This window comes from Mytilus californianus, unplaced genomic scaffold, assembly GCF_021869535.1.
Source record: "Mytilus californianus isolate M0D057914Y unplaced genomic scaffold, xbMytCali1.0.p SCAF_2, whole genome shotgun sequence".
Lineage (NCBI taxonomy): Eukaryota > Metazoa > Mollusca > Bivalvia > Mytilida > Mytilidae > Mytilus > Mytilus californianus.
Window position 1 is genome coordinate 70,596,398 of NW_026262668.1, and position 27,605 is coordinate 70,624,002.

The 27,605-nt window shown below is 32.1% G+C and overlaps 1 protein-coding gene across 2 annotated transcripts in view; it reads left to right on the forward strand.

The window, feature by feature from the left end:
* The first annotated feature begins 284 nt into the window (after positions 1 to 284).
* The window catches only part of LOC127728115 (uncharacterized), a 58,870-nt gene continuing 31,549 nt past the window's right edge, over positions 285 to 27,605 (forward strand). Inside the window, exons 1-2 of one of the 2 annotated variants that reach the window (XR_007993993.1) lie at positions 285 to 856; positions 4,917 to 6,493. Coding sequence is in view for 1 of the 2 variants with exons in the window: in XM_052235352.1 (XP_052091312.1) it covers positions 332 to 856; positions 4,917 to 5,420 (1,029 nt within the window). In the remaining variant the exon portion in view is untranslated. Of the gene's footprint in view, positions 857 to 4,916; positions 7,028 to 27,605 lie in introns of those variants that run through there. The other variant, XM_052235352.1, reaches the window with a different exon arrangement.

The window sequence follows — 27,605 nt, forward strand, 5'->3', positions numbered from 1 at the left end:
GAATTATTGAAACATCGCAATTACAGCAAATTAACTAAAATAAACATTCACAAAATCATTAAACAATCATTAAACAAATGCCTCTCGATAAACAGTTACTGTATGCAAATGTCTTTGAGAAAAAATTCAAAATTCTTAGATAAAACTGAATGTTTGTCAGGAGAAACCATTTTCTACCTCAAACACCATGTCTATGGTGTTTACTTAATGTCTACATGATCAATATTTTAATTTGCCAGTTGATCATGACCTTACCTGGAGTATTACGAATCATCTATATTTAGTAACAAGTAACAGTAGGCTTTGTGGTTAACAACATCTGTAATATAAAATGAAGAAGATGAAGCAAGTATTGATTCCAACTTGTTTTCAAACAACGCATTCGAGAATGTCGAGTCAAACTTTATATGGAATACAAACAATTCAAAACGAAATATACTGCAGTAATAGTGAGGATTATACAGTCGTAAGCTCGGAGCAAAATGAAGTACTTCATCAAAGATGTTCATCTAAATCTTCCGGAACTAGCTCTGTTGACACTTTTACAATCAAAGCGCGCATGGAAAATTTGGAAATAGCACTGACAATGCTTAATGAAAATTTTCAACGCATGGAAAATGCTATGAATAAACAAATAGAAAGAGCTATAGAAATTATTATAGGAACAACAGAAAAAGTCGAAAAAGAAGAAACAGTGTTACGAACTAAAGATAAATACTTTATGAAAAGTGAAAACAAAAAGTTAATGAAAGCAGTAAAGTTTCTAACAGAAAGTTCTAGGATTATGAGAACAGCTTTATCAGAGCACACAAAATTTATAGACCATATTACGAGTGTCATTAACCAACCTACAGAGGTAAACATTAACATGCATTTTTATAGCAAATTTATGTTTACTTTTAGTCTCTTATGTTGTCATTCGTTTTTATGATATATGATGTTGTTTGGGTTCACTGCAAAACAAGGATCAGGTTCAAAATCAAAACTTTCCTGTGATCGTTATGGTCGGTTATTAAAAAACATGAGACAATGAACCGCAGAGAGAAATTTGGAAAATTAGTAAAAAAAATCATGGTTTGCAGGTTTTGTTTTGTCTTTCTTTTTAATTTTGTGCATCTTTGGCAAATTTGTCTTAGTTTCTAAATCTGTAAGGTCTTTTTTATGTAAAGTATTCCATATTAGTACAATTTTTACTAGCCTTTTGAGTGTAACTAGAATATGTCTGGTCTTCGGTTACATGGTTTAAAAGAATTGGCTTATTAAAATTTTGTCAGCAAATTGTACAAAATTTTGTAAGCAAATTGCACAAAATTTTTGGATCTATAGCATTTTGAAATTTTGAAATGACTGAATTTCTGTTACTCTTTAAGGCCTATAACATGTATATTTTGATTAAAGTCCTTTGGATAACAAAAACATCGTGCATTACACTTGCTACCTATGCGGTTATATTTATAGTTCTTTGCATTGATCGATTTAACCTCACTAACAAAACATGAAAATCAATGAAAATTTACATTTGATTATAAACCAAACTGAATGAATCATCTGAATAATTTAGAAAGTATATCCTGTGTTTATAGTTTTCTTTGTGTAATGGGGAATAAAAGGCAAACTTCAAACAAATAGTACATGTTCACAGATTATCTTGACATGTCCCGTTTTTACTGTTTATCTAGTTGGTTAATTGCATTGGCCAATGAGTACTAAATCAGGGAATCACAGATGTTGATAGGAGGGGGAGTGTTGTTTGTCAGGAAATCGCAGATGTTGACAGGAGGGGGATGGTGCAACAAGGAATCGCATAGGTTGACAGATTGTGGACGGTGCGAAAGAAAAATCTCAGTAATTATTAACCTCTGATCAAATAATTAATAGCAGGTTGACAAATATTTTGTTCTGATTTTATCCCCACTCAACTTTGATTACGATAGGAAATGTTCATTTTCTTCAACGTAAAAGCCATATTTGTTTATAAACTATATTTATGCTTTTCTTTTTAAATTAGAAGTTTGCTGCTTTAACATTGATTTGTTTTTACTTAATTCTTTTATTTGGTCGTATAAAACTTGACGTGGCTATGTATTTGTGCATCACACTTTCCTGGTGCAGGTGTGTCCAGAGGTGCAATTTGAACGCATGAAATGTGTAGTGTTATTTTCATTTTGTATACCCTTATATTTATATTTTTGAGTTATTTTGTACTTTATCAGGAAAGTGTATACATTTGTATATGTCATTATGTTTTACTATACTGTACTATCAACTACAAAAACTTTTTTGTTGGTGTCTTTGTTAGATTTATTCGTATGTTTGTTTGGATTTATAAGTCAGTTGTGTTGTATATCAATGATGTATTTTTTCACATTTTTGGCTGTTGGTTCCCAGTCTATTGTCACGTTAACTAATTATGTATGTTGAGGTTGCACTCACAATTTTAAAAATATAACGATAAATAACTGTCATACAAGTAAAAGGTTTAGCTATAGCTATAAAACCATATACAACGTCTGTACCAAGTCAGGAATATGACAATATTTGTTTTCCAGTCGTTGGTTGATATAGTTGAGCGTTTGGTTTTGTCAGGTTTTATGGACTTCTACATTTTTTTAATATACCTTGGAGTTTGGCATTTTATTTAATACATTTTTTATTTGTTACTCGTTTTAGTCTTACTTTAAACTTGCAAAAATGTACCAGTATTCTTTATTCTTAATGGAACTGCACATATTTTCACCTTCGAAATCTATTCGTTTGCTTGGGAATATTTTTTAGACGTAGTGTACTTATCCTATCATTGAGGCGTTTTAGTTCACATTGGACCGTTGCATCACTCTGCGTCCGTGTTCGTCCGTCATCAAACTGTTTTCAAATCTTTTCTTCTGAAACCACCATGGTCAATCTATACAAAACAGCCATAATCATCATTATGTTATTCAGTTTTTACAAAAAATAAGAAGCATATGCCCACCAAATAAAAAAACAAAACACGATCGCTGTCGCTGAAATAGAGCAAGAAGGTCAAATCATGCTATAGCAAAAATCTTCAAAATTATAACAGACAGAAAACAGTCACCTCAAAAACACCGACACGTCATAATCTAGGATTCGTTCTATTGGTTCGAATTCGTTAATCAATTGCTTATAGAAGTAACTGTTCTTAAAAGATTATTTTACTCAATATTTGCCTTTTTGATGATTAAAAAATGACCAACAAGGTAAGATCTACTGTACAAGTAACCTAATATGAACGTTGTCATCAACCGACTTCTTATAGCTGTTATTGTTCTTAAATGACAATACATTGTACACATTTTTTATGCTTTTTGTGTTTTCTTGGAAACAAATAAAAGAAATATAGAAACATCATACACCCAAATTGATCTGCGAACCAAGATCTTAAAATAAATCAAAACATAACCGAAATAGTCAATTAATTCCTTAGTGAGTTATTAACCTTTTATCATTATTCTCCCCTATTTTCCCACACAATAAATATCCATGTTATGCACATCATTCGAAATAAACCAAAGAAATCAATAAAATAGGTGATTTTGTGCTTTGTATATCCTACAAAAGAAAGACTTTGCTCATTTCGATAACTATAACGTCATTTTAAGGTTGTCCCGCTGTTACAATTTTGTTTTGTGCGCATCTGTGAAATCACAGTGCGGATTAACTAGTAATAAAATTTTACAACAGCATTGTACACCATTGACGAAAAATTGTGTCATAAACGTTTTTAACTATGCGTGAAAGAAGATTGTCGGAAGCGTTGTGATTAGGAAGAGAAAAAATATCCCTTTGAGATGCTCAGCTCCTATAAAAACCTACTGCCTTCACTGTTATAAGAAATAATAGATGACTTTTAATAATATCAGAAAATTTATACATGCCATAAACTATATGACTGCGGTCTTACTTTCAAAACATCGTCAGTTTTCCCCGTGTCCAATAAAATGTCCCGATGGACGAAATGAAGCAATCGTATATTGCTTCATTTTGTAACAAAAAAGTCAAGTTAAAAATTGTCGATCGACTCCTAATTTTGGTTATCGTCCTTAAAAGACGATGTCTCCCCATTTTTTTTATTCATATTACCTTGAAAACAATAACTGAAAAATAGAAACAGCAAATATGATCTTCAAATAAGGCGAACATGACATTGAAACATTTATGACCGGATTTTTGAAATTTTGATGTATGAAATTCGTTTTCTTGTGAATTTAGGTGTTTTAGTAACTTTCTTCTTATATTTGTTCTTTTAATCTATAGACTGTAATTTCTATTTGGCATATGTTACTTTTTTCATCTTTTAATTCTTTGTGCTTTTATGTATGTTGATATGATACCTTATTTTCAAGTTTTGGATTTGTTGCTTTGGGACCTTCAGACTGTTGCGAAATGAAACGTATTAGATAGACTGAAAAATGTTTCCATAAAGCCTAAACCCCAAGCACCCCGGTTATACTATAAAATTTAGAGAGAACTGTAAACCATAAAACAATGATCAGGAAGGTAGATCTATAAAAAAACAGGAGGCGAAACTCTTCAATGGGCTTCATAAAGGGATTACTATCCAAAACTGATGAATTTACCTTTTTTCAATGTTCTACGTGTGGATCTGGATCAAATCTGGTCACGATCTTACTTCCTGGATGAAACATGGCTGCCACTGTATGTTGCATTTTATTTTTTAAGTGAGCTATTCAGGATCCTTGCAGACTTTAGTTTGCTTGCAGTTTCAGGTCTGTATAGTTTAGTGTTAAAAGATGTTAATAGAAGATGACAATGGTATTGCCCAAAAGTCGGTTCTAGCATTTAATTCGATGAAGAAACTGCAAGCATTTAAAATACTCTATTTCATTAGGCCTATATGTTCCTGAAATATTGATAAATAACTTATTGTATTTCAGCCTGTCCAGGTTCCACTCCAACGAAGGGATGAAAGCCCAGTTGAACGTGTGCTAAACAAATATAAGAAACAGAGAGATAGAATACAAATAATCCATCCTAAACCCGTTAATCCAATGGAAGTATCGGACTACCTGAGCGTGGAAGATACCACTCGAAGCGCCACAACTCAGTCTCCATGCCATTTCTGTAAACTGAACAACAAACAACCAGTTTGGAATAACTCTGTATGGGAACCCCCACAACAACCCACATGTCTATATGTAAATTTTAACAAAGATACGAACGCTATTTTAAAATGTAATTGTAGACTCTGTTCTCTCGCTCCGTTAGTTGACCCAGACGGTGATTACGTCACACTTCTTAAAGATTACATATCTAATGGGAAGTGTAATGCAGCGTATGAATATTACAATAAGACGTCACTTCCTGATTTGACAATACATACAAATGTTAATGAAGATGAACATACCATGTTTACCGAACGAAAAGGAACCTTAGTGTGATTATACAGACAGGCAGGAGATAATTACAAAAGGAAATAGAAATTCATTAAAATACAAATCGCTTGACTTGCAAAAATAAGTATTGAACCAATTACAAACACACTGATTGTAGTGAATGAATTTATAGACTACCTCAACAAACACCAAAGAGAAGTTCTAAAAGGTACACCATGAACAGCTAATTTTATAATCACGAGAAAAACAAGCGGAGGATTGACGATCATTGATAAATGCAGACATTATTTGAATAAATAAGATGATTTAACTAAGAAGCTTCCTCACTCAAAACTGCTTGACAAGTTAATTATATTGTTGAAGTCTTTCTTTTCGTTTATCTTTCGGTGTTTACTGACAGAAAGGCTTATTACATAAATATATCATTTGCAGTAACGCTGTTTTCAATTTAATTTTAAACTAAGTTTTGTTACATAAAATGTACAACGTATAATATAATTCAGAATTCACTTAGGAACTTGCATATGTTTCAACAAAATATACAGCAGAGAAGTAGGCACAAAGATATCAATGAAAAATATAGACCGCAGTACTTTACGAATAAATATAACAATAATTTTGTCCTTCTGTAAATGTATTCTTGGAATAACAAACACCTCATTAAAACAGAGCAGTAACAACAGAGTTGGGGAGATGTCCATCCGAAATGCAAACAGATAAATTCCGTAATTAATCCATATGAATGTTTCACTATTAACAAGTTTGGACTAACAAGGTAAAAATATTTTAGAAGAGGTAATTTAAAATATAGAATTAAACAATCTAGAGTGCCACAGCGGTAAACATTACAAAAAGTTGGTAAAAAGAGAATAAAAAAAACAACAAGTTTTAAATTTCTATAAAAAAAATACATACCGGTAGGAGAATTATTATTAAGCATGAACAAAATGTTTAACTGTAGCAAATTGTATCTTTACAATTATTTCATTAATAATATTGTATAGAAACAGGAAGGCTTTTTAAAAATTCCTCGAGAAAACCGACTATGTTCATCCTACAGTGGGGCTGAAACTCTTTTTATTTTATCCTCTAAAAATAACTTTTTGTAAAAAAAAAAAGTATTAAAAGTTATACCAGAATATAGTACCTTGCAAGAAAATGAGAAAATTAGATATCTTCACTGCCCATCAAACCCAACAGAAGTCAAAAGCAGGGGTCCTTGATTAAATAGACATAAGACCCGATTGTTTACATTTCATTTGTATAGAAATGGATTTGCTTTGTCATCTGGCCAAAGACCACAATTAATGATCCCGTGATATTTACAGTTTTCGGAACATCTCTTGACTTGTCTATAGGGGTATGGATGTGTATTAGCTAAATTTGTAAGATGTTGGGGAGCGATATTTCTGAATGTTTGATATATGTTTAGACTAGTACTATACTTTACACACACAAAATATTTGACAAAAAGAACCGGTGCATTTTTTTTAATGAAACAAAACGTTATAAAGAACTAATAGAGAATTTAATTGTGGTCTGTGGCCATCTTACTGTTAAGGGATCTGTTTACCGTGTTTGTTTTCTCTGTTTATGTTAATTTTATTATAAATCTTTATGATTAACATGACAATAAAGTATACATGTATGTAGTTGTGTTATTGATGATATTATGGTATAATGATTAAATTATTCTTTAATGTTAAATTCAATTAAAGAAATTACAAAATGCTTGACATTTATCTATTTCGTTACCAAACTATTTTTTCCCTTTTAAGAATAGATAGTTGAAACGCTTTAAGCGAACTTTTTAGTGCGAGATACCGTTGTATTTTGCAAAAGTTTTAGACCACTGTGCTTATGTTCTCACGTATACAGGAGGTTTTAATTTTTTTATTTTAAGAATTCATTTTTGAAATGCTTTAAGCACACTTTTAAATGCGAGATACCGTTTTATTTCGCAAAAGTTTTAGATCACTGTGCTTATGATCTCAGGAATACAGGAGATTTTAAATATATATATATATATGAAAAAAATAAACTTGCGGAAAAGATGGTATACCGCAAACATGAGGTGCAAAAGTTGGTACACCATATCCGGATTTCGACAATTAATGTCTCTTCAGTGATGTTAGGAATCGAAACGGTATTTGGAAGTCCATATAATTTACCACAATTTAGGATATATATATATATATATAGGGATACTGGTTCGGCTGTAACGGCGTAAACTGTATAAATCTGTACATTCTAAAGAGGGAATAAACTTATAATCCGTAGTTTATATACAGATGCTTTATTGTCTGTAGTTTAAAGTAGTCTTGCATATGACCGTTGTCCTTGACCTCATTTTCATGGTTCAGTGATTGCATTAAACAAAACCATTTTCATCATGTGATTTCCCCGTTATTATGACTGATGGAGTTATTGAATATCAGCTTCACAGATAACGACGGATATGTTCCAATTGTCGTAACCACAATCCCATCCTCTTTTCCTCGAATGTGCCCTACCGAGTTAGACTTTTCATCGGGTTTGTACTTGCATGAGCAACACGACGAGTGCCACGTGTGGAGCAGGATCTGCTTACCCTTCCGGAGCACTGTTTAAACCTTTTACTGTTTTATTGGTCTTAATGCATTTAAGTGAAGAAAAATCTGAATTCAGTAGATGCTTTAACATTATGAGAGAACAGAACTATGTGTCTATGGGACACCAAGCCCGCTCGGACTGTCACATTTCCGTATTCAGTCGTGAAGTCGGGATCAAAACCGTAATTTGACATACAATTTAAGAAGTTCACATCATAATGAACATGCGTACCAAGTTTGAAGTTAATGTGAACTTGACCAAAAACTTTAACATTGGAATGTACCGTGAAATCAGGGTCAAAACCCTTCTTTGGTGAATGATCTAAAAGGTTTATCATAATGAACATGTGTACTTAGTTTCAGTTAAAGTGACAATAGTTACATTCATGGTAAACTACCTTGTCCAAAACTTAACCTGATACGAGACTAGCGGATGGACTGAATAACTAACAGATACACAGACCAGGAATAATAATGCCCCGCTACTATCGTATGCGGGGCAAAAACATGTACAGCACTGCACATTTTTTTTATATGCATCATTTATGTTCACTGTAGGATTTTGAAATGTTTGAAAGTCAAATGTACTGTAAATTCTAATCCATTCTAGTGTACACAGAACTTTAAAAATCGATTTACGATCGAATTTCTTCTTTAGGAAATATTTTGAATTTTCTCTTTTTGTTAGTTTTTGGGTTTTTTCGTAAGAGGAAACTATTAGAATAAAATTCGTAAGGGTTCCGCGGAACCCAGTGTCTCGCCTACTTTTGCTGTTAATCGCAGGCTCAACAAAAATGAGGAAAAAAAATTAATAAAAATATTCCTCTCTATACTATCTTTCGATTGTAAGTAGCTTCTGTTTTAAGATTTTAACTGCAGACTGTATGTAATGTTGACTGGAAGAAAAACTAAGTCCATTTATAAGTAAAATACGGAAAAAATGGAACAAAATTTTATCAAAATTTCCTTCTAGATACTCGCTTTTGATCATAAACAAGCTTCTGTCCAAGTGTGGTACAAATCCAGGATAGTTTAAGAAAGTTGATAAAATTTTAAAAACTTTAACCACAGGGTAAATGTAATGCTAACTGGCAGAAAAACTAAGTCCATTTATAAGTAAAATACGGAAAAATAGATTTTTTTTTCTTCAAAATTTACTTCTGGATACTATCTTATGATCATAAACAAGCTTCTTTCCAAGTTTGGTAGAAATCCTTGATAGTTTAAGAAAGTAATTAAAATTTCAAAAACTTTAACCACAGAGTGAATGTAATGTTTCCTGGCAGAAAAACTAAGTCCATTTATAAGTAAAATAAGGAAAAAATGGATTTTTTTTTTACAAAATTTACTTTTGGATATAATCTTATGATCATAAACAAGCTTCTGTCCAAGTTTGGTAGAAATCCGGGATAGTTTAAGAAAGTTATTAAAATTTCAAAAACTTTAACCACAGAGTGAATATTTGTGGACGCCGCCGACGACGCCGACGACACCGACGGAATGTAGGATCGCTATGTCTCGCTTTTTCGACAAAAGTCGAAGGCTCGACAAAAATCATATTATGCATTTCTTCATATAAGCTTATTTAAAATTATAGATTGACGATTAACGGATAAGTCAGAGGGCCCGAGAACACAGTTATTTCGTAGTGCATTTCTTTTAGACAGTAAATTCAAATTAAAAAAATCGCACCTGCTCTATCTCAAAAAGATTTTTACAGTGTAGTGAACTACTATTGATACAAATAATATCAAAATTATAGAAACTTCTACCAGCTCTAACTCAAAATATTGACAATTCTGTGTTAAGGGGGGCTAAAATTCAGTTTGACAGCTTCAGACATTCTAATTTTTGACCTTTTTTAACTGGACTAAATCACTACTTAACATAAAGATTCAGCACCCAAATTTTTATAACATGTAATTTCATCCCCTTACTTAATATTTCATGCATAAAATATCAAGAAATAAATTGGGAAAGTGTATAAAAAAAAAATGCAAGTTATACACTGTTTATGTAACAGAAAATTTGGTCCGGTAGTAAAATTTGTCCGCCAGACTTTTTTTCCTAGTTAATCAAGTCCATGACCATTATTTTACTAGGAATTTAAGTCCCAGGACAAATTTTACCTAGGAAAATAAGTCCATAGCTAGTAAAATATGTCTGGCACTTATTTTCCTAGGTAAAATTGTCCTAAGACATGTTTTTCTAGTAGTTTTTATTATATTTTAAAAATTATTGAAAATAAAAAAAAAACATTTTCTTAGTTAAGATTGGAAAGTTTCATTAATTTTTCCTATTAAAATAAAAGGTCATTGCCGGACGTTATAACCTAGGCATGTTAATGACATGGACATGATTTCCTAGGAAAATTAGTCTGGGGACATAAATTTTATCAAAATATTAATACACAACTCTTAAACAATATTAAAACATAACATTTAAATTTAACTTTCAAAATAAAGGGAATGGACGTTATTACCTAGGAATATTAATGACATAGACATGATTTCCTAGGAAAATTAGTCTGGGGACATGAATTTTATTAAAATATTAATGCACAACTCTTAAACAATATTAAAACATAAAAATTGAATTTCCATTGTTAACATGTAAATAATTTGTTTCATTAAAATTTTCCTTTTAAAATAAATGGCATGGACGTTTTTACCTAGGAATATTAATGACATGGACATTTCCTAGGAAAATTAGTCTGGGGACAAACATTATATTAAAAAAGTTGATACACAACTCTTAAACAATATTAAAACATAACATTTATATTTACCTTTTAAAATAAAGGACATGGATGTTTTTACCTAGGATTATTACATTGGTAGCATTGAATTACATTGATTTCCCAGTCAAATAAAAACCGATAATTTCACATGTGAAATAAACGTGGTTATTTCACTCTCTGACGTCATACAACAATAGGCGTTGTCAAGACGTCGATAACATCGGATCAAAACAAATTGTGAATGCGTAGAAAAAAGATATAGTTCGTTACATTTTCTACATTAATTTTATTAAAAAAAGCCATTTGCCAATATAATAAAAAGAATAACTAATCAAAGAATTCAAATATCGAAAAATATTCAACTCGTGACCGAACAACACTGATAATTAACTCATGCGCTACGCGCATTCGAGAATTAATGTGTTGTTCGGTCACTCGTTGAATATTTTTCTCTATTTGAATTCTTCGATTAGTTATTCTATAAATATTAATGACATGGACATGATTTCCTAGGAAAATTAGTCTGGGGACAAACATTATATTAAAAAAGTTGATACACAACTCTTAAACAATATTAAAACATAACATTTATATTTACCTTTTAAAATAAAGGACATGGATGTTTTTACCTAGGAATATTAATGACATGGACATGATTTCCTAGGAAAGTTAGTCTGGGGACATGAATTTTATTAAATATATAAATACACAACTCTTAAACAATATTAAAACTAAATATTTAAATTTCCAATACTGTTTAAATGTAAATGAATTGATTCATTAATATTTTTCCTATAAAAAAAAAAGGACATGGACGTTTTTACCTAGGAATATTGATGATATGGACTTGAATTCCTAGGAAAATTAGTCTGGGGACATAAATTACTAACATTGGACTAAAAATACTAGTAAATTCTGTAACCATGGACTTTTTATACTAGTAATATGTGTCCGCCTGGACATATTTTACCAGGACAAATTTATCTCTTACATTTACACTAGGGACTATATTCGATAACTGTGTCCTTGGACCAGAGTGATCCAGGTGAGTTGTACGTAGAATGTATTTACACTGAATTGACAAGTAATAATTAGGTCACAGTTCATACGAATACAACCCGACTATGTTAGCATTTCAGAGGTATTTAAAAGATTATTATTGTTGTAAAATACTTTAAAATAATTGCATGGTATACAAACAATAAAATATGAAAGCATGCAGACATGACAACAGCGATGCTGCTCCTTTCAATATGTAATTCACGGTAATCCCGGCAGGGATAATGTTAACTTTTATATAAAAAAAAGTCATGTAACCCTAAGTGAATAAATAATTCATAGTATGAAATTTGTTAATATGAAAAGAATATAAAAACATTTTCATGATTGACATAAATGAACTCAACGAATAACCAAAAAGAGTAAACGTGAGATCAGAGAGGTGACCTATGATTTTGTTTGTAACTGTTTATATAAACGTCTCAAAGAATACGTTCTTTTTACAAATGGGATTTGTGATTCCTTGCTGATGGGACCTGATAAACTCGCTATTTAATTCTTCGTGATGATTGTATAGCATGGAGTCGATGTTTTGATGACAGAAAAATTAATTATATTCTTATTTTGACAATTGTCCAAATGACATTGGAAGACAATGTAATTTGCACTTTTCTGATTTTAAATGGAATAATATATGAAAATAAATTCAGAATTAGTAAAATATTTTGACTTTTTCTCTTTCATTTTCAAATAGTCACTTTTATTCTGACTTATGTTTTTTTCTTCAAATTACTTGCATTTAATATACATTGACCATATCCGCATACTGAAAAATGTGGATAGTTAACTGCGTTAAGGTGCAAAATTATTGAATATAAAATTCATAAAATCATATATAGACAAAACAATACTTGACTGTGTTTGAAAAAAAAACATTTTAATATATTAAAACAAAGCTGATTGAAGTAAGGTATTTATCATATAATCAATATTTTATCAACATAAAAGACCGGGATACAAACCAAATGGGTGTACTAGACTGATAGGCCTACCAGACTGTGCCTCATGTGAAGAGTCTGATGAGACTTTGGCATTGGTTAAAACTAGAACCTAAGTCCTGTGACATGACTAGATTCAGTTGTTCTCGACTCATATATTTTTGAAAAGGATATCAAGAGATATAAATCAAATTCTGTTCTGTTGTTTTAATTCATTTTGTTCAACTTAAAATGCAAAAAATGGTAATATTAAGATTTTTTTTTGGACAAGTTACAATTCCATTCGGACAAGTAAGTTTTGGTATGTACTTGTCCTATTGGACAAGTTGAAAAAAAAGTTATTGTAGAGGCCTGCATTATACACTATATGGTATATAACATGTGATAATGTTGCTGAAAGCAGTCGCCAAGTCAATTTCGCCATTGAACACGCACTTGCACGACTTCCTCCGCCTCAATTTTAGACTTATGCCTCGAATTTGACATACGCGGTCATCGCAGTACCAAAATCTATGACAAACGAGACGATTTTAATTTTGAAATTATCAATTTCCCCCACCTTAGTAGCAATATACCAACTTCACCTGCATATGGGATATACATTTCCCCAACTCATTCTGTATTCAAGAGCTTGCAGCTCTACTCAGACTTTATAAAACGTCACTAGTGTCTGACTGAGCAGAAAGTTGATGAACCAGGGTTATGTCAAAGAACAAAAAAGTTCATCGGAAGATACCAAGACCTAGTTGATAAATATTCCGTATCAACTTCACAAATAATACATGATGGTCTTGAAGTATAGATTCTAGGTTGTTTATCATCTTAATTACGTGTTATAGTGTTCTTTTATTTGTCTTTGTAAATTGTTAACCTTGTTTAGTCCATTTTTTTGTAATATCCTTTTGGCGTGGATCGGTACTTATGCATCCCGCCAATGTGTTGTTGTGCTGTGGTCATTTTTTGTATTCTTGTCTTTCATTTTTGCTTATGAGCTTTTTCTATACGCCATTTTGTTTTTCTTTGTTGATATATTTGTTTGTTTTTATATGATTAAGAATATAATAGGTTGTTGACTGCTGTACCCCTATTTTTGACATTTTTACCTATTATGTATGTTTGTTTTGTTCACACATTGTTGTCAATATAATGGAATTGTATGCGACTGTCATACAAGTGAGAGGTTTGGCTAGCTATAAAACCAGGTTTAATCTACCATTTTCTACATAAGGAAATGCCTGTACCAATTCAGGAATATGACAGTTGTTTTCCATTCGTTTGATGTGTTTGAGCTTTTGATTTTGCCATTTGATAAGGGACTTTCCGATTTGAATTTTCCTTGGAGTTCGGTATTTTTGTTATTTTACTTTTTATACGCCCGTTTACGGGACGTTTTATGGTATACCGTTGTCCGTCTGTCCGTCTGTCCGTCCGTCCGTCTGTCTGTCCGTCCGTCGTCAACATGTCGGACATTAACTCAAAAAGGCTTTAACCAATTTGCATAAAACTTTGGTGAATTGTTTATATCTATTGACGTGAGCTCCCTTTCGTTTTTTATAAATTTTAGATTTTACGTTTCCGTTTTATGGGGTTTTATTCATTAAAAAAAGGGGGATTTTCCAGTTTTCGGACAATAACTCAAGAATGCTTTCACCAACTTACAAGAAATTTTGGTTAATTGTTTATATCTATTGACATGAGCTCCCTTTTGATTTTTATAAATTTTAGATTTTACGTTTCCAAGTTACGGGGTTTTATTCATAAGAAAGGGGGATTTTCCAGTTTTCGGACAATAACTCAAAAATGCTTTCAGCAGTTCTCATGAAACTTTGATGAATTGTTGATATCTATTGATGTAAGCTCCCTTTAGAATTTTATAAATTTTAGATTTTACATTTCCGAGTTATGGGGTTTTATTCATTAAAAAAGGGGGGATTTTCCAGTTTTCAGACAATAACTCAAAAATGCTTTCAGCAATTCTTATGAAACTTTGGTGAATTGTTTATATCTATTGATGTAAGCTCCCTTTAGAATTTTATAAATTTTATTTGTTTATAGTCTGACAATTGATTTGACTAAGTATTGCGCAACAGCATAGTGTATTGCACAACAGCAAGAAATCTTTAATTGAATATAAATTCAATTCATATAACCAATTTCAAGTTCTTTGACTACATTTATTCAGAAACCTATAATATATCAAATATTTAATTACAATCCAAATTCAGACCTGTATCAAGCTTGAATATTGTGTCCATTTTTGCCCAACTGTTCAGGGTTGGACCTCTGCGGGCGTATCCAGCTGCGCTCAGCGAAGCAGTTTATTGCATGTAGAGAAAACCTTATTCTGAATATGTATCGAGTTAAAAAGTATATGGTTTAACATGTTGGTCCTTTGAGTTTCTAGTTGTAATGCTAAAAAACACCTATTCAATAATACACAATTACATGTACTTAAAATCTGAAGTTGGATCTGAATCAAAATTTTTAACTCTGAAATTGGTAACCTAGTAAGAATGGGATTTCTAAATATATTGTTAAAGAGACGATGGTGTATGGCGAGAGCCATTATTTGATCCCTTCAAACAAACAATTGCAAAATTCAATCATTCAGAATTATGTACATTATGTTGATATATGTCATAATACAATTGAGAATAAAGTCTGGTCGCTTTAGTCTAAAGAAAGTTTTTTATATCACTTGGATGTCTGGTATACTATGAACAATAATCCATGTTTGTGTCGATAGGACACCATGCCCTGCTCTCAATATCCCATTTCCATGTTCAATGAACCGCGAAATCTGGGCCAAAACTATTTTGTGACAACACTCTAATTAACCTATCTAATTTGTCATACATTTTTTAAATGTTCATCCCATAATGAACATGTGTAGTACTAAGTTTCAAGTTGATGTGACCACAACTACATGGTAAACTGCCTTAAACCAAAACAAAAAAATAACCTGATACACATGATCACATTTCCAATTTGACATATTCAGTGAATCGCGAATTCTGAATCAAAACCCAAATTTGACCTATGTCATAAAAAGTTCCCATCATAAATAACATGTGTACATATAATTTCAAGATGATAGGACCGCAACTTAACTGAAAACTACCATAACCAGAAACTTTATTCTGATACTTAGTACTCAATATTACATTTCCATGTTCATTACTCAAAGGCAAAATATGCGTCAATACCCTAATTTAGCATATTATATTTTAAAAGGTTAACGTCATGCATAATATGCAAATGAACAATTGAACTATGTTTCAAGTCGACATAACAAATTTTATCATGGTGTACTACATTTACCTTAATCAAAACTTTAACCTGATATAGGACGGACAAACGAAGGGACTATTTTTTAATGGATGGACATACAGATTTGAATCGAAATTCACCAATAGACGGGGCATATATTCTTTGGATAAAAAGGTTCGCATTTTGTCATGTCGCGGTCTTTTATAGCTGACTATATGATATAGGATTTTCTCATTGTTGAAAGCCGTACGGTGACATATAGTTACTTAAATCTGCTTCATTTAGATTCATTGGCTGTTATACTACATCTGTTTATTTTATATTACTAGTATTCTGAAATTATGTTAAAGTTAATGAACACGCATGGTCCTACACTCTGTCGATACTTATATTTTGGTATTGTGCAATGTTAATATGCTTTTCCTAGACTATTCATGAAGCATTTACACTAAATCCTTTGGATGTTTACTGATTGATATAATAGTCTGAGAAAACATGGTTTATTTATATGTTGAAATTGGCTCTGAACTAGCGTTCAGTTACTGCGAACCCTTAGTTAGGTATCTTTGTTTTTGTGATGAGTTAAGCCATTTCCAACTGATTGTTACATTTTGTTCTTATGTTGTGCTATTACATCATTGTCCTAGATTAATGAAGGGTTGAGGATTGACATGCATTCATAAACCCGCCACATTATGGTAGTGCCTGTCCCCAAGTTTGAAGCTTTGGATTCAGTGGTTGCTGTCTGCAGCGGAGGGGGCATTAAGTATCCGTCCGTCACAAAATTAGTTAACGTTCTCTTACTTTAGTTTACCTCAACCAAATGTTATGAAACTTATACACAAAACACATATCAATTTTGAATTTGGGTGGCGTCACTTTTACCGTTCTAGATTGATGTCCCTTTAGAAATGGAAAAAATTGCTGATTTTTTTCGTTTCCGTTCTCTAACTACAGACTTTGAACGTTAATAACTTTGGCATTCCTCAACCTATTTGAAAGATCTTTGGTGTTTTGGAAAGCCCAGACAGGCTGCTATTTGATCAATTTATTGTTTTGTCGTTCATATTAAAGCCCTTCTTTTCCTGTCAACCTGTAACATTGCAATCTGGTCATTTTCTGAGGCTCGTATCTTTGCCATTTCTCAATCAATCGGAAAAACATATAAGTAAATAAGACTCGTTTTTTCAAGTTCTTTCAGGATAACCTCAGGTCGGAGACTTCATTCCTGTAAAAAAAAAGTTGGGTTCAAAAATCTGCCAAATTCTTTGAAAGATTTGAATTTTTTTTACAAGAACAACGAAATCTACGTCATTTTACTACCTAAAAGCTGGACCTTTTTGGTATACATAAGCTGACAAAATGCGCCAGCTATTGGTGTATATGAGACGTGTAAATCTAGCGGGGTTATTGCGTATCAACATGAAACGTGTTTGAACAAAATCGATGAAAGACGAAATACGCCAGCTATTTCACACGGACAAAAACGTTTTTCATGGTTTGTCATTCTCAGAATTAGGTGTGTGAAATTTAAAGTGTGTGATCCACTAAGAAAAAATAATAAATACAATTTAATTAAACACTCCAGCATGAGGCATAAAAGTACTCATTTATCAGACCAGTACTTAAATATCATATAAAAGAAGAAATATTGGCACTTTTTATATCTGTCGACAAAGTTTTTAGTCTCCATACACTGAAAACTATAAACCAAAAAGAATAAAATATGATGCCGGTATGGAATAACCATGAAAAAGGTCAATGTTGACACCCTATATTGATGAGTACAACACATATAGCATTTTGAAACTTAAAATCCTTCACTCTAATGTCTAACAATCAATCTTGAGGTACACAAAGTACTCAATTACCAAGCCGGTACAAGAATATCAATAAAAAGAAAGAAATATTGTCGCCTTTCATTGTTATCGACATAAATATAAGTAACCGTAGACTTATACAGCTCTCATTTTGTTTCAAATTATCCATCCTAAGAATGAAATGTTTATACCGGCACAGAAGTATCATCAAAAAGAAAGAAATATTGTCGCCTTTTATTGTTATCGACACAAATATAAGTAACCGTAGACTTATACAGTGTCAAATTATCCATCAAAAGAATAAAATGTTCATGCTGGCACACCGTATCATCAAAAAGGATAGATATTGGCACCATTTATAGATGCAGACAACAAATACAGCAACCTGAAACATTCATTTCTTCACTTTTGTGTCTGAGAATCCATCTAAACTCATAAATATTATACAACATATGAAATATTGTCACTTTTAGTTCGTATCGACATAAATATCAGTAACCGTACACTTATAAACTCTCTCAATTGTTGTCAAATTATGCATTCTTATAGTTGTCGACACATGTTTTAGTAACCGTAGACTCCAAACCTGTGTAAAACTATCAATCCTCAGGTACCGAAAGGATAAAATGTTAATGCCGGTAAGTAATAATATTTTGATCTGTTCGTGTACACATTATTTACATAAATTTTACGGACGCCATCACGAGTTGGTTGACCGTTATGGAATATCCCTTTCACAGATGATAGCGGATATATGTTCCAAATGTCGTAACTACAATCCCGTCCCCTTTTCCCCGAATGTGACCTACCGAATTAGACTTATTACCGGGTTTGTATTAACATTAGCAACACGACTGGTGCCACATGTGGAGCAGGATCTGCTTACCCTTCCGGAGCACCTGAGATCACCCCGAGTTTTTGGTGGGGTTCGTGGTGCTCAGTATTTAGTTTTCTATGTTGTGTTTCGTGTATTATTGTTTGTTTGTTGGTCTTTTTCTATTTTAGTAATGGCGTTGTCAGTTTATTTCCATCGGTTGCTACGCATGCTGTCATTAAAAATAGAGAAAATCTGACAGGGCAAAAATGTTTAGAATGTTGAGCTCTACCAATTGTCCATATACGTCAAAACTGTCAGACGACTTCTTACAGAAGTTATTGCCCTTTAATGTAAAATTTTACCATTTTTTTTTTTCATTTTTGCCTATTATCTTGAAAATTTTAATAGATCGATACAAACTTTAAACTGCAAGATAAGTTCTACAAATAAGTCTCATGGTCGAAATTGTCAGTCGACTCCTTATTAGAGTTATTGCCCTTTGATGACGATTTTTACCATTTTTTGCGTGTTTGCCTTATACCTTAAAAATTATCATAGATAGATAAAAACTTAGATAAGCAAAAATGATCAGCAAAACAAGATCTACAATTAAGACAATATAGAGGAAATCGTCCGACGACTCCTTATTGGAGTTATTGCCCTTTAATGACGTTTTTTACCATTTGTTTTGCGTTTTGCCTTATATGACAAAAATTATAATAGATAAATAGACACTTTAAATCACAAAAATGATCAGCAAGGCAAGATCTACTAACAAGGCAAATTTTGCCGATATAGTTAGCAGACTGTCACTTTTTATAGGAGTGATTGCACTTAAGTGAGGATTTTTTTTTACCCTCTTTTGTGTTTTGAGCAAAAACTAAACAAGATAGAGAGAAACTAAACAGACTAAGTGATCAGCATTACAAGACCAACAAAACAGAGATTTTTGTCATGAATTCTATTCTCGTCTACAATGTTGGAGAGTGTCCTTTGTTGAATATGCACATAGACCAAGGTGAGCGACACAGGCTCTTAATAGCCTCTAGTTGAAATACTCCCCCCCCCCCCCCAAAAAAAAAAAAATAAAAAAAACAAAAAAAACAACCGAAAATCAAATGGTATCTAAGGCTATAACGTTTGGTGTATTTGTTTTTCAGAATAGCTCGGCAAATTAACTACAGTGTGGAACATGTATCTTCGTTTATTTTTAAAGTTCACTTGCCTGGAGGTTTCCCATATGAAGCATTTGATAACGCAGGTAATGTATTAAACAGCTTTGTGGTAGATATATATATTACATACGGTGTAGTATTCTTCTTTTTTTAATGGTTATTACGATCACGTGATTCAAAGGGTATTAAGTTATATTTATTTATGGACGCTATGTTTCTATTTATATATCATATATTGACGGTCGGTATTAAAAATACAAAGTAAAATACACAGAAAAAAACATTGAAATCCATTTCAATAATACACTATTTACACACGTATCGGGGATAAATTAAGGACTTTCACACAGTCAATACGTTATATATGGGTCTATTAGATTATATTGAACCTCGGAATTCGTCCTCGTTCAATATGATCTGAACATGTCCATATATAACGTATTGACCTCGTCAAAAGTCCATAGTTGATAAATATACTACCCGGAAAAATGTATGCATCATTTAAAGTTTCTAAATAATATCTATTATTAAATGATTTTTTAAAATGTAAATGACAGTCGATTATATGATTTTGAAGAAAAAATAGGAATTATGTTGACCTAGTTATATTTTGGTGGAATTAAGCTGGTTTCTTTTCATTTTAATCATTTCTTCTATTTTCTAGCTGGAAAAATAAAACCAAGGGGCTTACTTATGGTAGTTGAATCTTCAAGAGTTATAAGTTTTTGGCCAAAGAAATCAGAATCATTTCTGGACATGGAAAGGTTAGCACGAGATAACCTGGTTTATATAGCAACAATTCAATTACAAGTATCTCCTTCAGTATATTTGCTAGATACCCCGAAATATCCGCTCACAGTAACACATTCTTTAGCCTATATAGGAAATTCTTCGAAACGTATTTCAAGTATCCTTAGTTGTCCAAAAGTGCCAAAACCTTATGCACAATTTGATGTTCATCATGTTCTTATCGATCCAGATACCCGGAAACCAACTGCCTTACCACAATGGTGGATGGATAAGTATGGTAGCTTGAAACCGGAAGTTGTTCGTCCATTAAAAATGGATCATTTGTTACGACCGGACCAATGTTAAAATGATGAAATAATTGTTCATCCTCGTGATTGTGATGTCTATGAGCATACAAGCTGGTCAAACTATGGACATTTTTGTTACGACACATGCTGTGTTTTTGCACGAAAGTCGCTCTACAAAACCATCAATAGTCAGTCATTGAAGAATGGACTAAAATCAATCACCGTTTCATTCAAGAAGGAATCCCTTGAACTTGAATCCCTAAATATCTACTCATGGGATGATATTCATGCACCAAACAAGGCTTATTTTGAAATTCTAAATCAAAATGGAGAGACATGTTGTCAAGCTTCAATTGAGTTCTTCTCTTATTCACCAGAAGAAGAACTAAGATTGGAAACTCAAGCAACTTCAAAACTTTAATGGATAAAATGACTGTTAATATTTTAGGATATTCAGATTTAGGATTATATTTTTTTCCATTGCATCAATTAGGGAGCAACCATTTAACTTCAAAGGAGGGTATGTTTTTTTTTTGTTTTTCGACGCTATCAATCAAATTATTTTTTTCTTCAAAATTTAACACTATAAGGTATGGTGAAAATCTGGATTCAGATTTTTTTTTGTCATCTGCTTGACCACAATATTTTTTTTCATCAAATTTGGGCTCAGAATATTTGTTTGGAAAAGACTATAACTCCCCACCCCCTTGAAGTTAAATGGTCGTTCCCTTATGATTTATAAATTTAAATATGTCCATAGGCCGTTGGTTTTCTTTGTTGTTTCATATATTTTCATCCCGTGTTGTAAAGTCGTCCGATGGCTTATGACTGTTCACATCTTAATCCAATATAAAAAAAAAGGCGAAGGATACCAAAGGGGCATTCAAACTCATAAGTCGAAAAAAAAACTGACAACGCCATTGTTAAAAAAGAAAAAGACAAACAGACAAACAACAATACACAAAACACAACATAGAAAACTAAAGACTGAGCAATACGACACCCACCCAAAACTAGGGATTAAATAAATGCAAATACAATGCTCGATTTAACTTTTCCTTTTTAAGCAAACAACACTAAGGCATATCTGTAGTACTTATATATTTATTGCACGTGTAAATAATGCTAGGTTTAAACGGTTATTTTACGGTGTTATCTTTTACAATTTTCAGAAGCTCTATGCTTTTCATATAGGACTGGGGCCTCGGTGGCCGAGTGGTTTAAGTAGTTACTACTGTAATCACTAGCCAGTCAACACTGAGGTTGTGAGTTCGAACCCCGCTCGTGCGGGTGCACTCGACTCCAATCTTAATTGACTAGGATTGCCAGTTTTCCTATCGAAGGTCGGTGGTTTTCTCCGGGCACTCCGGCTTCCTCCACCAATAAAAACTGGCCGCCACGAAATAGCCCAAAAGCGGTGCTTAAAAGTGGCGTTAAAACACCAAAATTCAAAATCAAATCATATAGGACTAGTTAAAATGTCCTTAAAAGAAAATCTACAACGTTCAAGAGTAACCATATATCATTTTCGTTTTTAACGTCATTGGCACCGCGTTTGACATTTACGACAAATATTTTTCCAAAGTTGAATAATCGATAGACATTTAAGACATTTTAAAAATTCCACGAGGTATTTAGGTACTTTAAATTCGAAAACTAAGCGTCTTTTTCAACATTCGCCTCTTCATTATATGCGAATTGATAAATTGGTTATTTTGGTGTTTTGCGAACCGATTAAACTTTCCCAGTAATTCAATGTGTGTCGAAAGATTATGTAATTCTTCTTTTAGCTGTCATTGGGTTAGCCTGGTTTACTGTCCATTTTTTTGTTCGGCTGATTAGGACTAACGAGTAAATCTAAAAATTTTATGCTGAAGATGATTGGAAATGCAATATAAACATAAAATTTCCACATATGTCAATAACTTACATTGGTTTTCTTTAAGGTTTGATTGATTGATCGTTTGTTGGTTGCTTAACGTCCACTGGCAAATATTTCATGCATGTTATGGGCGAGAACAATTGACAATAAATAAAATAGGTAGGTCGTGTGATAGAGGCGTCCGGGATGAAGGCAGGGAAAATTGACACTGAAAAATGAAGGTATTTTGGTTAGGGACAGAAACTTTGCCTTGCAACAGGCCACCTACGGACCTCTGAAACATTTATTGCAAGTGTTCTTTACGTACAGAAAGCGTGGCACTCCCTTTCAACTACTCATGGGGTTTAACGTCCAAATTCTGAACGGACGTGGCCCGTACTTGTACATCCATCACAGCCAAAAGAACGTCCCACTTTGTCAAGGGTTTTACTGCATGTCGAAAAAAGACCCTAAGTGACCATATTTCTATTCCCCAGTCACCCTTGGAGGGTCTGCATGCTTTGCTGTTACTGTATCAGTCACATGGACAATCGCTATTTTGTACAAATTTGTAGACTTTCGCAAGGCAAAAATGTTTTCTGAAGTTGACTGGTCTAAACGAAAACTAATGTAAGTGATACAATCTGAAGGAGTGGCTAATGGATAAAATTAAAAAAGAATGGAATTAAAGGCAAAATATTAACAATTGTATTTAATATGTATACTTTGATCTTGTGTTCGCAACACAGTAAACAGTCAGATCCCGTAAAATGCCGCCTTTTCTTTAATTTATCTATCTTCTCAACACGAATTTTTTTATACAAAATTGAGACTCCGCTCCATTAGAATAAGAAAGCGAAAAATGTTAGCAGAATTAAATATTCTAATAAAACTGTTTGCAATCTTATATGCAGGTGATACAGTTCTTTTTTTAGAAATGAAATATGGAAAGCAGAATGCTCTTAATAATTTTCAGTCTTATTGTAACATATTAAAGGAAAGTTGGAAGTTAATACTGATAAATCAAAATTAATTGTTTTCTGTAAACGAGAATATTGCCAGAACTGGAGCTATGAATTTAAATTATATGATTACATTTTAAAAGTTGTAGATTCATGAACATACCTAGTGTTAGTTAGTTAATAAAAGTTTAATGGAAATTTTTCAGACTCCAGAAAAAAAATAATGAATCTGGCAAAGAAAATTAATCCTTATTTAGAAGTGTGTTCAAAAATCAAAATATACCGATCGATCATCATCTTTGGTGCTATGATATAACCAGTTTTTGGTCGGAAATATGGGGATCTGAGAATAAAAAAATCTTTTAAATTAGCAAGCACATTCGAATTTTTACTTAAGGATTTTAAAAGTAAGATCAACAACTCTTAATTATATGGTGTAAAGCGTACTTAATATATATCCATTAGAAATAGGGATAAAAGTTAGAATGGTTTCATTTTGGTGTAGATTGTAAAATTCTGATGAATTAAGTAGATGTAGTTGTATGTAAACCTTTTGTACAGTTTTAAGAAAAAAAGTTTGCAATGGCTTTTTGGAAGTTAAATCATAATAAATCTATATTTTAACAATGCAGGTTTGGGATACAGTTTTGAAAATGAGATAGGTGTTATTGAAAAAATCTGTTGAGACAGATACTTCAAAGTCATTTTTTTTTTCAAAAATACCATAGTGATACAGACAACTATTCTCTTGGACATTTTTTATTTGTTCATTCAAGAAAGATTTTGGTATAGAAATTTATTTGTTAAAGCCGACTGAGACTTTTATTGTCTTGGTTAAAACTACGTGAATAACATATAATTCGGATAATAAAACTTAAAACTTATAATCTCCGTATTCAGAAAGTTTGGCAAATATAACCAGACAAGACAGAATAAGTGCTCTGTGTACATTTTATTTACATAAACAACCCAAATATCACGTCTATTATCATTGTGTAAGGAGGAAGCTCGGTGGAAGAGTATACAAGTGTTTATCTGTCATACAAGTGAGAGGTTTAGCTAGCTATAAAACCAGGTTTAATCCACCATTTTTTACATAAGACAATACCTGTACCAAGTCAGGAATATGACAGTTGTTATCCATTCGTTTGATGTGTTTGAGCTTTTGATTTTGTCATTTGATTTAGGACGTTCCGTTTTTGAATTTTCCTCGGAGTTCGGTATTTTTTTTTATTTTACTTTTTATCTAGTTTTGTAAGAACAATTATTAATGCTCCATTCAATAGATAATTCATTGTCATATGTTTGTTTCCTACATTAACTACTGAGTTAACATTGTGTTGAATCTGTCTGTTTCGTCATTAGTATGTAAGTTATGTTTTACCTCATGCCGTTACACATTTGTGTCTGAGCGCAAGGATTTGCATTGAAAGACCATAGATATAAAAGCCATGGTAAGACTTGATATACAAATCATGCTGAGCGTTATTCAATAAAACTTAATATTTGAAAAGAGATTTAGATTTAAGTTATGATATCTTATTTCATTATCATATCGATAGCCTAATTAGTGCTCTATTGTTTGACGTGGGTTAATTTAATTTCAGTTCATTGTCAGTGGCCACTCATGTCAGAGGCTGTCATTATAATATTACTATAAATAGAGTATAATATCCAAGTGAGAATAATGATAATAACCAATCGGAATGGTTTTTCAAAACTTGATCATATAGGTGTTTGTTGAAATAGTTTAGCATTATATGGAAATATTTAAAAGCTTAGCCTTAAAAGTAAAATAAAATTGCTTAGAACTTATAACAAATATTCATATTTATAAATTGACAAGGTAAGTCATATCAATTATGATGATAATTTACTTGCGTTAAGTAGTATAGTGCATATTCATATAAGACAGTAGTGTTATATTTAGTATTTCTATATATTTCTAATATTCAAAAATACATATTTAATAATGATGCTTGATTTGAATACAATTTTATAGTGTTCTAATAAATTCATCTGTAGGAGAGTTTTTTTTAATTCAGTACATATTGCGATTTTGTATATTACTAAAAACTACTGCATATCTGAGACTACTATAACACTGTGTTATAATAGTCTCAGTGCATATATATATAGGACTATGAACATCGATGGTACTCCGAACAGCGATGGTTCCGCTAAAGTGCGATGGTTTGACACTGAAGTGTGTTTATGATAACGCCGAAGTGCGATGGTTGCATTGTGACGATATACTGTTGAAAGCTACGCCGAAGTGCCTTGGTGGTACATGCAGCGCTATTGTGCGATGGATTACATAAACTTTATTATCAATGTTTCTCATGTTCACATGTCGATGAAGAAGACACTTTGTTTGCTAGAAGTAGATTTTCAGATTCGTTTAGTAAAGAGTAGAGATTATGCAGCAAAATTAATTGGGACGAACTCTCATTTAGTATGCAACTGCATGTAACTAAGGACATTCATTATATGTAATATATTCTTGTATTTCAAATGTTGCAAACGCCATTTAAAGAGATGAAACTATAATATTAGCATGTTACTTACATATGTTAGTCAAACAGTATACTAATAAATACTAAATAATCCAAATTTGTATGGCAAACAGGCTATTGCAGAATGATAATTCTTTTACACAGATTCTTTCATTTCAACCAAACATATACATATCATCGATATCAAAAATACTATAAATGCTTTATAGACAATAATGAATATATATCCAAATACTTACTAGTAAAAAACCTACTATTCATGTATTCATAATAGTTGCAGGTTTTAAACTAGCCGTTTTACGCGCGTCACAAAGACCAGCACATCACACTAAAACGACAAAGGCCCTCGCACTTCAGCTTCCCCATCGCACCTCCGTGTCCTACATATGTATATATAGTAATTACTCTGATAAACGAATATATTATTTGTTACGAATATCACATATTCTGGGAAGTACATATCTGGCCAATCCAGAATTGAAAATTTTAGAAAGGGTCTGATATATTCCCATAAATCAGGCCGTTTGTTTTCTCGTTTGAATTGTTTTTACATTGTTCCTATTGGTCTCATTGATAATCTTTCCATATCCTCTTATTTTTATACAATATAATAAATGGAAGGCATTAAAATAAAGGGGAGGAAGGAGAAGGTTTATTGAAAGAATCAACTTTATCGTTTATAACTGTAATGAATTTACACAAATTTATAAGCTTTAAGTTAGATTATTTAGATGTACACATGCATTAATAAGTTCACTGATCTTAAGAAAATTCTGCATTTTTTTTTATCTAAATATTATTGTCTTTCATTGTGTAAAACTAGTTCGCATTTTAGTAGATAATGTTATTCATCACAATGATTTCCATCTTTACATAAACTAAAGGACAGTTCCGATTTTCTCTTGGGTAATTAGACACATTCTATTGGCATTCTTATTTTACCTAATGCAAGGACGTATAACTAACATACGTCCTTGCCTAATGTAAACATATACTTTGCCGCTTAGTACATCGCAATATTTTTGTCCATAATGAAAGAGATTTCACACATTTAGTACTGCAACCAGAGTTCATTTTTTAAAACTTGAATGTACCGGAAGAACACACACCTAAATTATATATCGATGGAAAGAGGAAAACGTGTACAATAAGAAAAGTTTGGTCATAAAAACCCAGAGTGGTCACTTTTTTCTGAAATTGGGGTCAATGGTCAAGCATAAAAATATTAATATTTCAACCACAAGGAAGAAAAGGAGAAATTTTCTGATATTTATTCATTAGAATGCTACAAAAACGATTCAATCACAAGCATATGCTGCAAAGGATGTCAAAACGACAAATTTGACTATTTATAAGGAGAGCTGCCATTACAAAATGGCGTTAATCTTGAACCTTCTGATTTTTTTCCATTTATTACATAGCAATTGTAGAAGTGGCCTTGACC